The sequence below is a fragment of the Nelumbo nucifera genome, chromosome 1, assembly GCF_055504915.1.
Source record: "Nelumbo nucifera cultivar China Antique chromosome 1, China Antique-T2T, whole genome shotgun sequence".
Lineage (NCBI taxonomy): Eukaryota > Viridiplantae > Streptophyta > Magnoliopsida > Proteales > Nelumbonaceae > Nelumbo > Nelumbo nucifera.
This window is the reverse complement of record NC_142649.1, coordinates 159,300,946-159,316,065: the sequence shown is the minus strand read 5'-3', so window position 1 is coordinate 159,316,065 and position 15,120 is coordinate 159,300,946. Positions and strand designations below refer to the sequence as shown.

The following is a 15,120-nucleotide window of genomic DNA, read 5'->3' as shown; positions in this document are numbered from 1 at the left end:
AGAATTACTAATCTCTCCACTATAAGTCCAAAAAAGGAGTATGACAGAAATGTTGATATATCAGCAATATCTTAGATATCCAAAAAAATTATGCATATATTATTTTTCCCAACATCTCTGATAAAGGTTAATATGTAGGCATATTTCAAATTTCATTGATAAACTATACATTTAAAGTTTAAGATTTTAGAATATTATAAGAAATTTTTCCTATATTTCATTAAAATTGTCATAATTTTTAAAAATATTTTCCTAAAAGAACAAATGGAGATTAGGTGATTGGATGCTTAGCTTACTATTCTAATATGATTAACTTACTAAATCACTATAATTCAAAAGAAAAACTAAGAAGAGGCACACTACTACAAAAGAGGGTCCTCAATCTAGTCAAAACATTTGGTTTTCTTTATAAGTGAAAAGAATTTTATTAAAATATGGATAATAACAGATACAAGTATCCCATAGAGAGGCATGAGCTGCTACATCTCCAAGCAAGCAAAATCAAAAAACAAACTACAAAGATGTCCAATACAATTGTTCCCTATTTGCCCCTTGCTTGGCAAGACAATCAGCCATAGCATTAACTGATCTCCAAACCCATTGTATTCTGACACAGATTTCTTGTCAGCCACTTGAATTTCTTAAGTTCACTCTTAAAACACCATATCACAGATTCTGAGTTCTATAGCCACCCCACAACCACCTTGGAGTCGCCTTCTATTAGTAGCTGTTTCACTCCTATCTGTACTGCAAACCGCACCCCTTGGAGGGCAGCACTAGTAGTTCTGCCCTAGTGGAGTCCCCCACACCTAAAGAGCCTGAGTATAAGAGAGTCACATTCCACTTTCATTCCTTAGAACCCCTCCCGTCCCTGATGGACTTGGATTACCTTGACTATTGCCATCAAAATTCAGTTTCAAGAAGCCTTTAAGAGGTGGTGCCCAACTCAAACATAGAGGTGTAAAGTGGGCCATGACGCAGGCCATGTCGTGCTGGCACATGGGCCTAGGTGGGTTGTGCCCACATGGCCAAGAACTCTTCAAAGGTTAGGCCTGGCATGGCCTGCAGGACGAGCCCAAGTGGGCCCTTGCCAAGCCGGGCCATAAGAGGCATGATTTAAAAAAAAATGAAAAAAAAAACTAAAAAGGTTAAAATAAATTAACAAAATAGACAAGAATTTGAAAAAAAAAATCTTAAAACTTTATTCTATATGAATTTTGATGTATAAATATGTTTATATATGAAATAATAAAATGAAATTAAAAAAATTGCAATACAATTGGAACAAAATAGTATAATAAAATTGAAAATAAAAATTTATATATGTATATATATTAATATATTATTACAAATAATTGTATATATATGTATATATTTTTTTATCTATATATATATATATATATGTGTGTGTGTGTGTGTGTGTGCGTGTGTGTGTGTATGTATATATGTAATATATATGTATATCAATATATTATTATATATATTGGTCGTGCCAGGTCGTGGGTTTGTGCTAGCATGGCCCACCTTTTGTGTCATGCCTGGTACAACCCAAATAAGTCCAAGGCTGCCTAAACACACCTTCACAAGGGAGCAGCTTGCGACTACTGCCCAATTCCTCCATTGATCATTAAGGGAAAATTAATGACCCAATGGGTAACCCTCAACCCAATGCACCCTATCCCTTTTCCTTTGGGTCATTCAACCCATATTGACCCACTTCTTCAATGGGTGGGTTTTCAAGTGGGTGGGTTGGGTGGGTCAAATGGGTTAGGGTCAAAATTTCCAACCCTAGCAACAATATATGTACACATCTATGACAGTATTGCCAACTCATTATGATACAATACCATCTCATGTATTCCACATAGAGCCAATACTTTTCACTAGGGAATATGCCAATTATTGTAGCATTTCATGTCAGTATCCATGGAATGAGAATATAAGTAAATATGTCAACAATTTGAACCATCCAAGTAGGGGACGATTATGCAAAGATGCTTTCAAGTTACCATGCAAGTCTTCTTGTTTCTTTTTTTTTTTTTTTTGATAATTTCCCTTAAGTCTTCTTGTTCACTTATAATTGACATGGGAAAAATCTTGCAGTCTTCATCACCTAAGGTGGCAGGTTAGATAATTCAAAAGCCAAATATGTAGGCAGAATAGTTGATCAATTTCAAGGGAAACAGTGGAAGATAATATGACAAAACAAAGAAGACTCAACACCATGTACCCAAAAAAAAACAGCAGGCCCATCACAAAGATTCAGATAAAATAGTGAAAATATAACTTGCATAAGAAATAAAATTTTGGATCTAAAATCAGAATTTCAGAAGTGATAAACATACATAAACTGCAAGAAGCAATTTGCCTTAAAGGAACTCACCAGCTCCTGATGCCCTATACTGGGATCAAGCTGGGTAGGAATGACATGTTCTTTAAACCACTCAAAAACTGCAATATCTTGTCTTTTGGCTTCCATCCTTTTCACCACTAGTTCAATCTAGACAGATAAACCACAAGTTGAAACTTAAATTAACAATTAATGATCAAAAGGAAAATCAAGACTACATTCTAAAAATATGTTAGAAATGGTACACCAAATATGTCATACTCATTAATACTACAAAGTTGAAACTATAGAAAACATATAATAACTAGCACCCCTGAAAAAATGGGCCAATAAAGTCTCATCCCCCTTTTTTCTATAATTCTTACAAAAGCTAGCAGTACAATTCAAATTACATTCTCAAGTATCATTTGAGAAAAGATTCAGATTCAGTAGAAGAAATAAACCTGGTTTAAATAATCATCAATGAACATTATAGCATGGTCATCTTGGCCTGTATTTAATTTGAAAATGCGCAAAATTTTCTCCTTCCTCAATGACTGCACAAAAGTAAACAACCGACATTTATGTCTTATTCCTCAAAAACAAATTAAAGAAACCCCAGCAAAAAGCTAGAAAACATTGTATTCTCCTTCCTCGAGGAATTATAGAAAAAAATATATACAAGCACTAATGAAAGAAGATAAACACATGAAAATATGGATAAGCCGATATTTTCCTTGGGGATCGGATCACCTACTAAAGTTCTATCAAAAGAAATACTATAAATTAGTTCTCTATACTCCAGGGATTATGGAGAAAGATTCAAGTATTATCAAAAGAAGATAGAATAAATAAAATGTCAAATATGCAAGCCAAAGTTTCCCTTTGGGGGAGGAGGGAACACCAACCAATCTACAGAGGTTTTATTGAAAATGAGAAAAACAAGTGCGAAAAGAAATGACCTCCTCAAGTAGGGGAAAAACATCAGAGTGGGGAGAAACCAAGACAAAAACAAATAACATCACAGCAGATTTTTTTTTAAATCAAGAAATAGATACATACCAATATTTCTAGTATCAACTTTTATGCTTGGTCAGCTTGTCAGCTGTGAATATTTGGTCTTTTTGTTAGGCATGGGATTGTGAACATGTGTGCCTGAGAGAGAGAGGGAGGGAGAGAGATAGTGAGACCCTTTGTATGGGTGGGTTGGGGGTGCTCTTGGACTCAGCAATAAAGCTGAGTAAGGGGCTCTCCCTTGGTCTTTTTCTAGTATCCATTTTCTGTTTTGGTCAACCTGTTAACCCATATTTTGTCCCCTTCACTTCAGTAAGGGGCTCTCCCTTTTATTTCCTATCAATAGATGTACTTTGATTGGATTTGCATTCCTCCTCCCTCCCTCCCTCCCTCCCTCCCTCTCTCCCCCAGTTTAAGTTACAATTTTACCCGAAGCATATGATCTCTCATAACCCCTTACGTCAGCCCAAGAATTAGCTGATCTCTGAACCCATTGCATCTTCACCGTCATACTCAACATCCATCTAACTTTTAGTTTCATTTCTGTACACCCAGATAACTTCTTCATATTCATCAACCACCCCGTTACAACATTTGAGCCCCCTTCTAATAATAAGTTTCTATATATTAAACTCTTTTGCACTCCCTCAAACCTTCCACTAAAGCCACCACTTCTGCCCTCGAATGAATCCCCAACCCCAACTGGTCCAGAAAACATAGAAATTACATGATCTCTCTCATCCCTAAACACCAAACCTACCCTGACTGATTCTGAGTAATCAGTCTTGTTTCTCCCCTCAGGAGTTCACCAAAAATAGCATCTAGTTGGGAATGGTACTCTTGCTAAGAATATTTGATCTAATCACCTCATATTCAAGTCTTAAATGCATTAGGAAACGCATAATCTTTCTCCTATCAAAGTGTTGTTTCATAAGCTAAACACAACAATCATATAAAGAATCTCTGAAGTGTACCAACCCATACTCGGGCCACAAGCTGACTAAGCCCACATAATTTTCTTGGATTCTTTTCTCTCCTTGACCAAGTGACGGGATCGTTCTCTCACCAACCCAAGGAACAGACAGAAACCAATGAAACAGGGAAGGGTAGTCAAAAACAACAGCCTATATCCATCTTCCACCTCCCAATTAAACCCTGGTAACCCAGTGAATTCAGTTTTTTCTACTGATGAGTGCTCTCTGTCTTGTATTCCGGATTCCATTCCCGTCCTAGATCCAGCAGCCCAAGTAAGAGAAGCCACCATAGCAGAGTGCTCTTCTAAGCAGAAGGAGGCAAGGGATAAAGGGGAGTTGATGGATGAGATAAATAGGAATAGGAAGGTGTAGGCAAGGGATAAAGGGAAATTGAAGAGAATGAGCTTCAAAGGGGGGATATAAATGGGACAACAGGGAGAGATTCTAATTAAAGGGGATTGAGGGCTGAAGGGGTGAGTGGGAAGGCGAAGATGGAGAGGACAGTGGAGGAGGTCTCTAGTAGAGAGGACTCCGTAGCAGAACTTGTGGGAACATCAGGATGTAAGTTGAAGAATCTGAATGATTTAAAAATTTTCATACATAAGGAGGATAGTAAAACTAAGAAGAGGAAGTTGAGTGATGTAGAAAGGCTGAAAAGAGATGTGGAAGGCGACAAGCAGTTTGAAGTAAAGGGAGATAGGAGGAAAGGGGTGAAGGAGAAGCTGGTTGGTGGGAGGGGGTAAGAAAAAGGTGAATATGAGGACTCTGAGCAGGAATGTGAGGAGTTTGGGAAGTGCCAGGAAAAGAGTAATGATTGAAGAGGTGATTAAGAGGTATAACCCAGATGGCATGCTAATCCAGGAATCTAAAAGAATGGATTTTGATAGTAGATGGGCAAGAAGTGTATAGAGGGCTAGGGGGATCAATTGGGTGGCTACTCCATCCTGGAGATCTTCAGGGAGGTTGTAACAACGAGGAAGAGTGATGTGCTTATGGGTATGGAGGAACTAATTGGCAAATACTCACTGTCTTTGAAGTTCAAGTAGGTAGAGAGTGGGTTTGAGTAGGTATTAACGAATGTATATGGGCCAAATGGTAGGGAAAGGAAGGAGTTGTGGGAGGAACTGGGAGATGTCAGGGGACTTTGGGAAGGGCCTTGGCGTCTGGGTGGAGATTTTAATGTGGTTAGGTTCACAAAGGAAACTAATAACCCTAATCAGAGAGTGACAACAAGTATGAGGGTGTTTAATCCCTTTGTGGATGCTTTTCAGCTTAAAGAAATCCAGTAGCCCACAAGACATACACTTGGTCCAATCTTCAATCGAACCCGATTTGCTCTAAGTTGGACAAGTTCTTATTCTCAACAAACTAGGAAGAACACTAGGGGATGTTAACATCTAGGGCATTGACTAGGCTCACTTCAGATCATTGGCCTATAATGATTTCCAAGGAGAAAAGGAGGGCGATGGACCTTCCCCATTCAGATTTGAAAATATGTAGCTACTCCACCCAGGGTTTACCAAGAAACTCAAAGAATGGGGGGACCAATGTAATCCCTCAGTGGAATGGGAAGGCATGAAGTTTCACAGGAAACTCCAATTCTTGAAAGCAAAGATTAGAGAGTAGAACTGGTTAGAGTTTGGGAGATTAGAAGAAAGGAAGCAGATACTAATGGATCAAATTGAGGAATTGGATCTGAAAGAGGAATGGGGAGTATTTGAAGAGAGAGACAAGGAACAGGGGGGGTTTGAGGAGGCAGTTGAAGGGCTGGAAGTGGAGGGGTCAATCCTAACCCACTAAGATGAGATAGTAGGAGCTTTTATAAATCACTCTAAGTCTATCTTTAGAAGGCCTTTGATTGGGAGGGTGTGGTTAGAAGGGTTGGATTGGTCAGATCTAGGGGCAGAAAACAGGCAAAGGTTGGAAAGGAGATTTAAGGTGGAGGAAATAAAGGAGGTTGTGTTTCCTATGGACAGAATGAAAGCTCCAGGCCCAGATGGTTTCACAATGGCCTTTTATCAAGACTGTTGGGAAATTTTGGAAAGGGATCAAGTGCTAGTGTTTGATGAGTTTCATAAAAGGGGAATAATTAATTTGGGGTTGAATTCCACTTTTATTGCTTTGATCCCAAAGAAGAAGGATGCCTCTCATCCAAAGGACTTTAGGCCAATCAGCTTGGTAAATAGTCTATACAAGATAATTGCAAAGGTGTTGTCTCTAAGGATAAAGCAAGTCCCGCACGATATTATTGCACCAAACCAAAGAGCCTTTGTAAAGGGAAGACAGATAGTTGATCAAATTCTAATTGCCAATGAGAGTTTGGAGAACTTCAAAAAAGTGATAAAGAAAGGAGTGGTGTGTAAATTGGACCTAGAAAAGGCTTATGATTTGGTTGATTGGTCCTTTTTGAAGGAAGTGATGGTTAACTTTGGGTTCAGGGAAAGATGGTGTAAATGGATAATGGGATGTGTCAAGAACTGTCATTACTCAGTACTGGTAAATGGGATAGTGGTGGATTTCTTCCCAGCTATTAGGGGAATAAGACAAGGAGATCCACTCTTTCATTTCTTGTTCACCCTAATTGTAGATGTTCTAGGTATATTAATTCATAAAAAAGATTCAAGGGATTTACTAAGAGGGTGGAGGTTAGGAAGGGAAGAGATCCCACTTACCCACTTACAATTTGCAGATGACACAATTCTTTTCTATGAAGGTGGGAACTTGAATTGGATTAAAAATTTGAAGAGGGTGATACAACTCTTTGAACAAATGTCCAACCTTAAAGTGAATTTTGAGCAGAGTTGTGTAGTGGGAGTGAATTTAGAGGAAGGGGAGGTCAGGAAGTGCGCAGGCCGCAGAGCTATTGGGATGTGCAGTTTCAAGTTGGCCCTTGAATTATCTAAATCTACCCCTGGGAGACAACCCTAAGAAAGGAAGGTTCTGGAATCCAGTGGTGGAAAGATTTGAGAAAAGGCTTGCCTCTTGGAAAAAGAATTACCTGTCTCTTGGTGGGAGGATCACACTAATTAGGGCAACCTTAGCCAATTTACCCATCTACTTCTTACTAGTGTTCAAGATTCTAGCAAAGGTGTCTAATAGATTGGAAAAGTTGATAAGAGACTTCCTATGAGAACCAGGTGAAAAGAAGAGGAACCATAGAGTGGGGTAGGAGATGGTGATTAGGGATAAGAAGTCGAGAAGGTTAGGGCTCGGGAACATTAGGAAGAGGAATATGGCTTTATTAGGGAAATGGTTATGGAGGTTCCCTTTTGAGGAGAAGTTGTGGGCTAGAATAGTGGCTAGCATTCACGGGCTGGAGGACAATGAATGCGATCCTGGAAACTTGGTAAGGACGACATGTGCCTCACCTTGGAAAGCAATCCATGACTTGTTACCAGTTTTCTCCCCTCTAATCAGGTATGATTTAAACTCAGGCAACCTCATAAAATTTTGGGAACAAACTTGGGTGGGGAATTCTCCTTTGAAGGATCAATTTCCATACCTCTATGCTCTCTGAATTGAAAAATGAGTTCATTTCTTCCTTTATTGTCCCTTCATCTTCAAACACTGGGTTTAGTTGGAATTTGGGTTTGAGAAGGGCTGTTAGAGATAGAGATCAGGACAGCACCCTGTCTCTCCTGGCTATTCTTGAAAATGGCTTCCTGAACCCCACAAAGGAAGACACCAGAATTTGGACCCCCACCCCCTCAGGCTATTTCTCTTGTGCCTCTTTCTTCAAAGCCTTAACTCAGCCTTCCAACACTGTCAATTTATCCTTCCCTGTTAAAGAGATTTAGTGTAAGCCAATTCCTCCTAGGGTTGGGAGTTTTTGTTGGGAAACTTTCCTGGAAAGAATCAACACTAGTGATCTGCTTCAAAGAAAGAGACCAAAGATGCGTTTATCTCCTAATAGGTGTATTCTATGTAAAGCTGATGGAGAAACTGGTTATCACCTGTTGGTTTCTTGCCAACTTGCCAAAACTATTTGGGAATGGGCTTTTCTCTTTTGGGGTGTAGGGGGAACCCCCCCTTGAATGTGCAAAGTCCTTTCTCTCCTTTTTTCAGGTGGCATCTGAAGAGGGGTAGGACCATGTGGCGGTGCCTAAGAGCTGTTGTATGCTGGACATTGTGGGAAGAAAGGAATTCAAAAATTTTCTCTGAGAAAGAGAGAAACTTTGAAAGTTCGATTGACTTGATTCACTTCAGGGCAGAACATTGGTTGAAGTCCTCGGAGTTAATCACAGACTTTATAGTGGACGATTTGCTAAGGAAGTGGAAAGAGATTGCTAGTTCTGCCCAGGTGAAAACGAGTCTTTGTCAGTCTGGATCCCTCCCCCCACTGGTTTTGTAAAGTTGAACTTCAATGGCAGCAGTAGAGGGAACCCTGGGCATTCAGGCATTGGGGTGTATTTAGGGATGAGAATGGAATTGTTTTGGCCATGTTATCAAGCCCACTTGAAGCAGGTGACTCTCTCAGGGCTGAGATATTTGCGGCTCTGGAAGGTGTTCAAAGGGCCAAGGAAATGAATATTAGGAGGCTTGTAATTGAAGGGGACTCAGAAGTGGTAGTAGGGTGGTTGAGAGAAGACAAAGCTGGGTAATGGAACTACACCAATGAATGGAAAAAGTTCAGGTGGTTGGCCAAGGACATGGAAATAAAGTACAGCTGAGTGAAGAGATCTGCTAATTCATTTGCAGATGGGTAGCAAAGCAAGGGGTGACTAGGGAATCTTTATTTTGGGCTCAGTTGTAACTTTGGTTTTTTCACTTTGAGGGCTCTTGCCTTTGTTGGGGGAGTTAAGAAAGTTTATCTCCCCTCCTTTGTAATTAATTATTCTGTCTGATTAATGAAATCTTTGTTATTGATCAAAAATAAATAAACAGTTGACTTATTCCTAGTTCCCACCCCTTGTTTAGCTAATGCATTGACAAAGCAGTTAGCATTTCTTTTCACCCAAATCAGATTCATTTCCATTCCTTGTGCCAACCCCTTAAACCTTCTTTTTTCATTAATTAGTCTCACCAACCCAGATCCTCTTCCTTTTGAAACCAGCTTATAACCAACATTGAATCCCCTTCAATTATTTATTTTCGAATATTCATTTCCTTGGCTTTTTGAACCCTTTCCAAAGCAGCTAGAATTTCAGTCCTTGGAGAATCTCCCACACCAATCAGTGTTAAAAAAAGGGCCAATAATTCTTCCTTCACCATTTTTGAAAACTCCCCCCAATTCCTGAGGGGCCCGAATTTCCTTCACTACTACCATCAAAGTTCAGCTTATATAACAGCTGATTGGAGGAGACCAGCGTGGCCTCGAGACAACCTTACTAGGAGTAGAACCAGCCACTTCCTTCCAACTTCTCCTCAAGTCTAAAACAGAAACATCCTCAAAAAATTTTAAAGTTTCCACCCAATGGATCACTCTAATAGTGATGACTTCAATTAGTGCATCCTTACTCCCCTCTTTTTCTACAAAAGTTCTTTGATTCCTCTCTTCTAGACCTGGAAATTGGGTTGTGTGGGTCGGGTTCAGGTTGGGTCAAGGTGCTTCTAGTTGATTTCGGGTCGAGTTGAATTTCGGGTTTGGTTGTCAAATGCTATGCCCTAATCCTAAATGTTCGGGTTAGGGTTGACCCAAGGGTCAATTCGGGTCATCCCAGAAAATAATTGGAGTTTAAATAAATAAAGAAAAATTACATGAAAAATGTCAAACTTCAAAGAATTAACCGTAAAATTCCAAATATAAAATAAAAAACTTGAAAAATTAACAATTTAAAGAGTAAACAATAAAAAGTAAAGACCCAACCCAACCCAGTTTTTTTTCAAGTCGGGTCGGGTCATTTTCACATTCGGATAGCTAAATATGAGACCCTAACCCAGTTCTTTTGGGTTGGGTTGGGTCGGGTTCGCGGGTTGGGTCAACTTTTTGCCAGGTCTACTCTCTTCCCATATTGCCCAACAAACCGCACCCTTGTACACCTCTATTAAGTTCTTCCCCTCTTCTTCAGGTAGCTAACACTTGAAACAAGAAGAAGAAGAAGAATTGTTTACTGTATTGCATGTTTGAAGAGAAGAAAAGAGAGAAAGAGAGAGAAAAAAAGAGTGAAGAGAGGAGAAAAGAAAGAAGGGGTTCAGTGGTGAATGATCTGCAGCCCTATACACTCCTTTATTTATAGCTTTTAGGATCCTTACAAGAATAGGAAATAAACAAAAATTAGAAACAATAAGGCCAGCCAGCCCAACTTAACAAAAATTAGAAACTTCTAATAACAGAAATTAGAAACTAAAGAAATTAGAACTACTAAAAAGAAATTAAAAACTACTAATAAAAGAAATTAGAAACAACAAGGTGGGGGTATGAAACCACACACACTAGAGCCTGAGTGTGGGTATGAAACCCCACAATCGTGGCTAACCACCTATTTCTTCACTCTCCCTCAAGTTGGGAGTACATATTTGTCATTCCCAACTTGCGTAGATCTGTCTCCAATTTGCCTTTTGTGACTGCTTTAATGAAGAGATCAGCTAACTACATGTTTGAGGCAATATAAGGAAAGCATACTTCTTGAGATGCAACTCGCTCTCGGATAAAATGTCTATCAACCTCAATATGCTTAATCCTGTCATGTTGTATTGGGTTGTGGGGAATATTAATTGCAGCTTGATTATCACAATACAGCATCAGAGGCTTCTCATAATCAACCTCCAACTAATTAAGCAAGGATCTTAGCCATAACACTTCTGCAACACCATTGGCCATGGATCTGTATTCCGCTTTTGCAATGGGGCGAGCAACAACATTTTGTTTCTTGCTTCTCCAGGAAACAAGATTTCCCCCCACAAATGCACAATATCCAAAGGTGGACTTCCTATCATCAACACATCCAGCCCAATCCGCATTTGTATACACTTCTATTTTCATATGACCATTATTCTTGAAGAGTATACCTCTCCCTAGACATCTCTTTAAGTAGGCAAGGATCCTTTCTACTGCAAGGAGATGGGTGGTCCTAGGAGAATGCATGTATTCACTGACAACACTGACGGCATAAGAAATATCTGGCTGGGTTAGACAGAGATAAAGAAGTTTCCCAACCAGCATTTGGTACATAGCCCTGTCCTCAAGAAGTTCTCCACTTTCTGCACTTATCTTATGGTTAGGCTCAATGGGAGTATCAACAGGTTTCACTCCTAACTTGCAAGTTTCTTCCAATAAGTCCAGAACATACTTCCTTTGGGAGATGAAAATGCCATGCTTAGATCGAGCTACCTCAATTCCTAGGAAATAGTGTAACTTTCCTAGGTCTTTCACTTCAAATTCCTTGTGAAAGTATTGTTTAAGGGTTTCAATTTCACTAGTGCCACTTCCTGTTATCACAATGTCATCTACATAGACTGCAAGTAGAGTCAAGGAATGACTTGCCTTCTTAAAGAAGAGGGTGTGATCTAACTGAGCTTGTATGTATCCGAATTTGCCCAAAGCCAGTCTAAACCTATCAAACCAAGCTTTCGAGGATTGTTTTAGCCCATACAAGGCCTTCTTCAAAAGGCAAACTTTCTTTCCTGCTTCTGTACTATAAAAACCAGGGAGAAACTCCATGTATACTTCCTCTTGCAAGTCTCCGTTGAGGAAAGCATTCTTAACATCTAGCTGAAATAGTGGCCATGAGAAGTTTGCAGCAATGGATAGAAGAACTCTGATAGTGTTCATTTTTGCAAAAGGTGCAAAAGTTTTTGTATAGTTTATGCCATAAATTTGTTGAATCCCTTTGCAACCAATCTGGCCTTATACCTCTCTACAGTAACATCAGCATTATATTTCACAGTAAACACCCATCTGCATCCAACAGGTTTGTTCCCTTCAGGCTGGATAACTAGTTCCCATGTGTTGTTCTTAACAAGAGCATCCATCTCTACTTGCATTCCTTCCTTCCATTCAGGTATCAAAAGAGCTTCTTGCACTTTTCTGGGTATAGGAATAGAAGAAATAGATGCCAAGTAAGATCTGTATGATTCTGAGAGACAATTATAGGAAAGGGACTTGAAGATGCAATGGACAGTGGATGAGGTGCAACGGCGCTTCCCTTTACGAATAGCAATTAGAAGATCAAGGTCATCAGTCTGTGAAGGCTGAACCTCTGTAACAGTGGGATCAACAGTGGGATCAACAGTGGAGCAGTAGTAGTGTTTGGGTCTAGAGCTATAGAAGATGTTGGAACTGGCCTAGATTGTTGTTGAGTACGAGAATCAACCTGCCTCCACCACTTTCTGTTATACACCCTCAACTCCCTGCATTTTTGACAACCTTCTTCGCAACTCCCCCCCTCAGTAACTGGGACAGGTAAAGGAACTCTTGGAGCTGAAACTGAAATCCCTTCCTCACTATTCTCCCCCTGAGGAGAAGCCTTGTGACAGTAGGGCATATCCAAAAAGAATGTGACATCCATGGACACAAAGCACATCGCTGAAACTAGCTCATAACAGCAATATCCCTTTTGATTTTGTGCATATTAAAGGAAAATACACTTAGTGGCTTTGGGATCAAACTTGGAGTGATGAGGTCCAAGGATTTGAACAAAACAAGTACACCCAAAAGTTTTTGAGGGGAATAGTGAATAGGTCCTTATCTTGATAACAGCCGACCTAGGATAATGATTTTGCAGTTAGATAACAGTCAACTACTGTCCTGGGATTGATATCAGTCCTGGACTGATTAATATCAGTCTTGAGATTTTCTATCCGTACCTCTCAGAATGAATAACAATGTCCTTTTGAGTATCAATCTCAAGAAAAGGTACTTACTTTATGAAGAAAAAAAGCCCGGAAAATTGATTGCTACCTTCAGTCTTCAAACTTGATCAATCGATTACTGTCAGCACCTTGAATCTTGATCAAAGAACCAAGAAAAAAAAAAAAAAAAAAACTGATCAGCATCTCCAATCTTGATCAAGAATCGATCTTGATCACTCAATTCTTGCCTGATTCTTCCTGATTACAAGAAGCTCTCTCCAATTTTAGGACAGCTGCTAAAGCCTTCTTGCAACCTCCAAGAATCATCCGAAATAAGGATCTTTCTGAACTTTCAGCCCTAAACAATTCTCATGTGGTCAGCTAAATTAAATCCACATGAGAAACCCTAGATCTAAGGCTCTGATACCAACTTGAAAGAAGAAGAAGAAGAATTGTTTACTGTATTACAGGTTTGAAGAGAAGAAAAGAGAAAAAGAGTGAAGAGAGGAGAAAAGAAAGAAGGGGTTCAGTGGTGAATGATCTGCTACCCCATACACTCCTTTATTTATAGCTTTTAGAATCCTTACAAGAATAGGAAATAAACAAAAATTAGAAACAATAAGGCAAGCCAGCCCAACTTAACAGAAATTAGAAACTAAAGAAACTGGAACTACTAAAAAGAAATTAGAAACTACTAATAAAAGAAATTAGAAACAACTAGGTGTGGGTATGAAACCACACACACTACAGCCTGAGTGTGGGTATGGAACCCCACACTCGTGGCTAACCAACTATTTCTTCACTAACAATGGGCCAAACAAGCTTTGTACATTTGGTAGGTGGTTCCACCTACACCCAAACAAGAAAAGAAACCAATCCCACCAAATTGATGATAGTAAGGGGCAGGAGATTAATAAGTAATGGCAAGACTCACCACTAGCCTTACAAAGGAGACACCTATGAGGGGATAAACACCACGTAAGTCTCTTTCTTTGGAGAAGGTCACAGGTCTTAATACTATCCAAAACACTTCCCAGCAAAAACCTCCAATCTTAGGTGGAATTGGCTTACTCCAAAACTCTTTAACTGGAAAAGACAGACCCAAATTTTATCATTATCTATTCTTCATGCTTAACATCAAATTCATCCAGTTTAGGTACTGAACCATCAATATAGCCCCAACGACCCTTTGACAAAAAATTGGAAGTGGAACTTCCATATGGTTACTTCCAATAAATCTAATTAATAAATAGAACTCTCCCCTTTCTGAAGACATTTCAGTGCAACAATTCAAAAAAATAACAGCTAGATATTTCTGCACTAGAAAATTATAGGAACTCAGCAACCCTATCAAATCCAATTAGACTTAAATGGAGGAGAGAAAAATATTCACAGCACAAGTCATCACCAAACTAAAGGAGTAGTTTCCAAAAACAAGTAGTCAAGCACTTGTTACAATGACAAAAAGCCCAAAAATAGGAAAGAACTGGTCTGCCAGCCAAAGAAAAGGGATCCCCTCCAAATCAAGGTCAATCTTCAATCAGATAGCAGGGGTGAAAAGATCAGCTGTAGGCAACACCAACTTTAAAGTTTCATGATCTGGTCATACATCAGAGAGATCAAGGACTGAGATCAGATCTGTACCTCGTTATCAAGAAAAAAAAGAAAGACTTGGGCTGATCAAAACAACCCTTAATACAGTTACAAAAAGCTCCAAATGAGTGCAGAAAGAAAGATCCTAAATCCCTTGAATGATTGCGCTATTCCAAGGTACAATCCATCATTCAAAATCAGGCAAAAGAACCTCCTCCTATACCATGTTCGAAGCTAATGAGCACATGCCCAAAGAATATCTTACATATGTGTGATTGAAAAGAATCAGAAAGGACTATTATGTCCTCTTACAAAGTCAAAAAAATGCTGTACAGCCATGATACAGTGTATACTATACATACATAGTACAACAATACTCTCAAGTCCCATAAAGGAGAAAATAAAGCAAAAAATGACAATCAACCCTTGATTCTCTACACAACCAAAAAAGAAAATAAAAAAGCAGGAGTCCTACTGCCC

At 39.3% G+C, this 15,120-nt stretch overlaps 1 protein-coding gene across 5 annotated transcripts in view; it reads right to left on the bottom strand.

Annotated features, from left to right (window-relative positions):
* LOC104602898 (Serine/Threonine-kinase) overlaps positions 1 to 15,120 on the bottom strand; it is an 84,371-nt gene that overhangs the window by 49,442 nt on the left and 19,809 nt on the right. For all 5 annotated transcript variants that reach the window (XM_088894971.1, XM_088894969.1, XM_088894968.1 and 2 more), the window contains 2 exons: positions 2,794 to 2,886; positions 2,384 to 2,500 (listed from right to left, as the gene is read on the bottom strand). In XM_088894971.1, the coding sequence (XP_088751097.1) occupies positions 2,384 to 2,500; positions 2,794 to 2,886 (210 nt within the window). The remainder of the gene's footprint in view (positions 1 to 2,383; positions 2,501 to 2,793; positions 2,887 to 15,120) is intronic.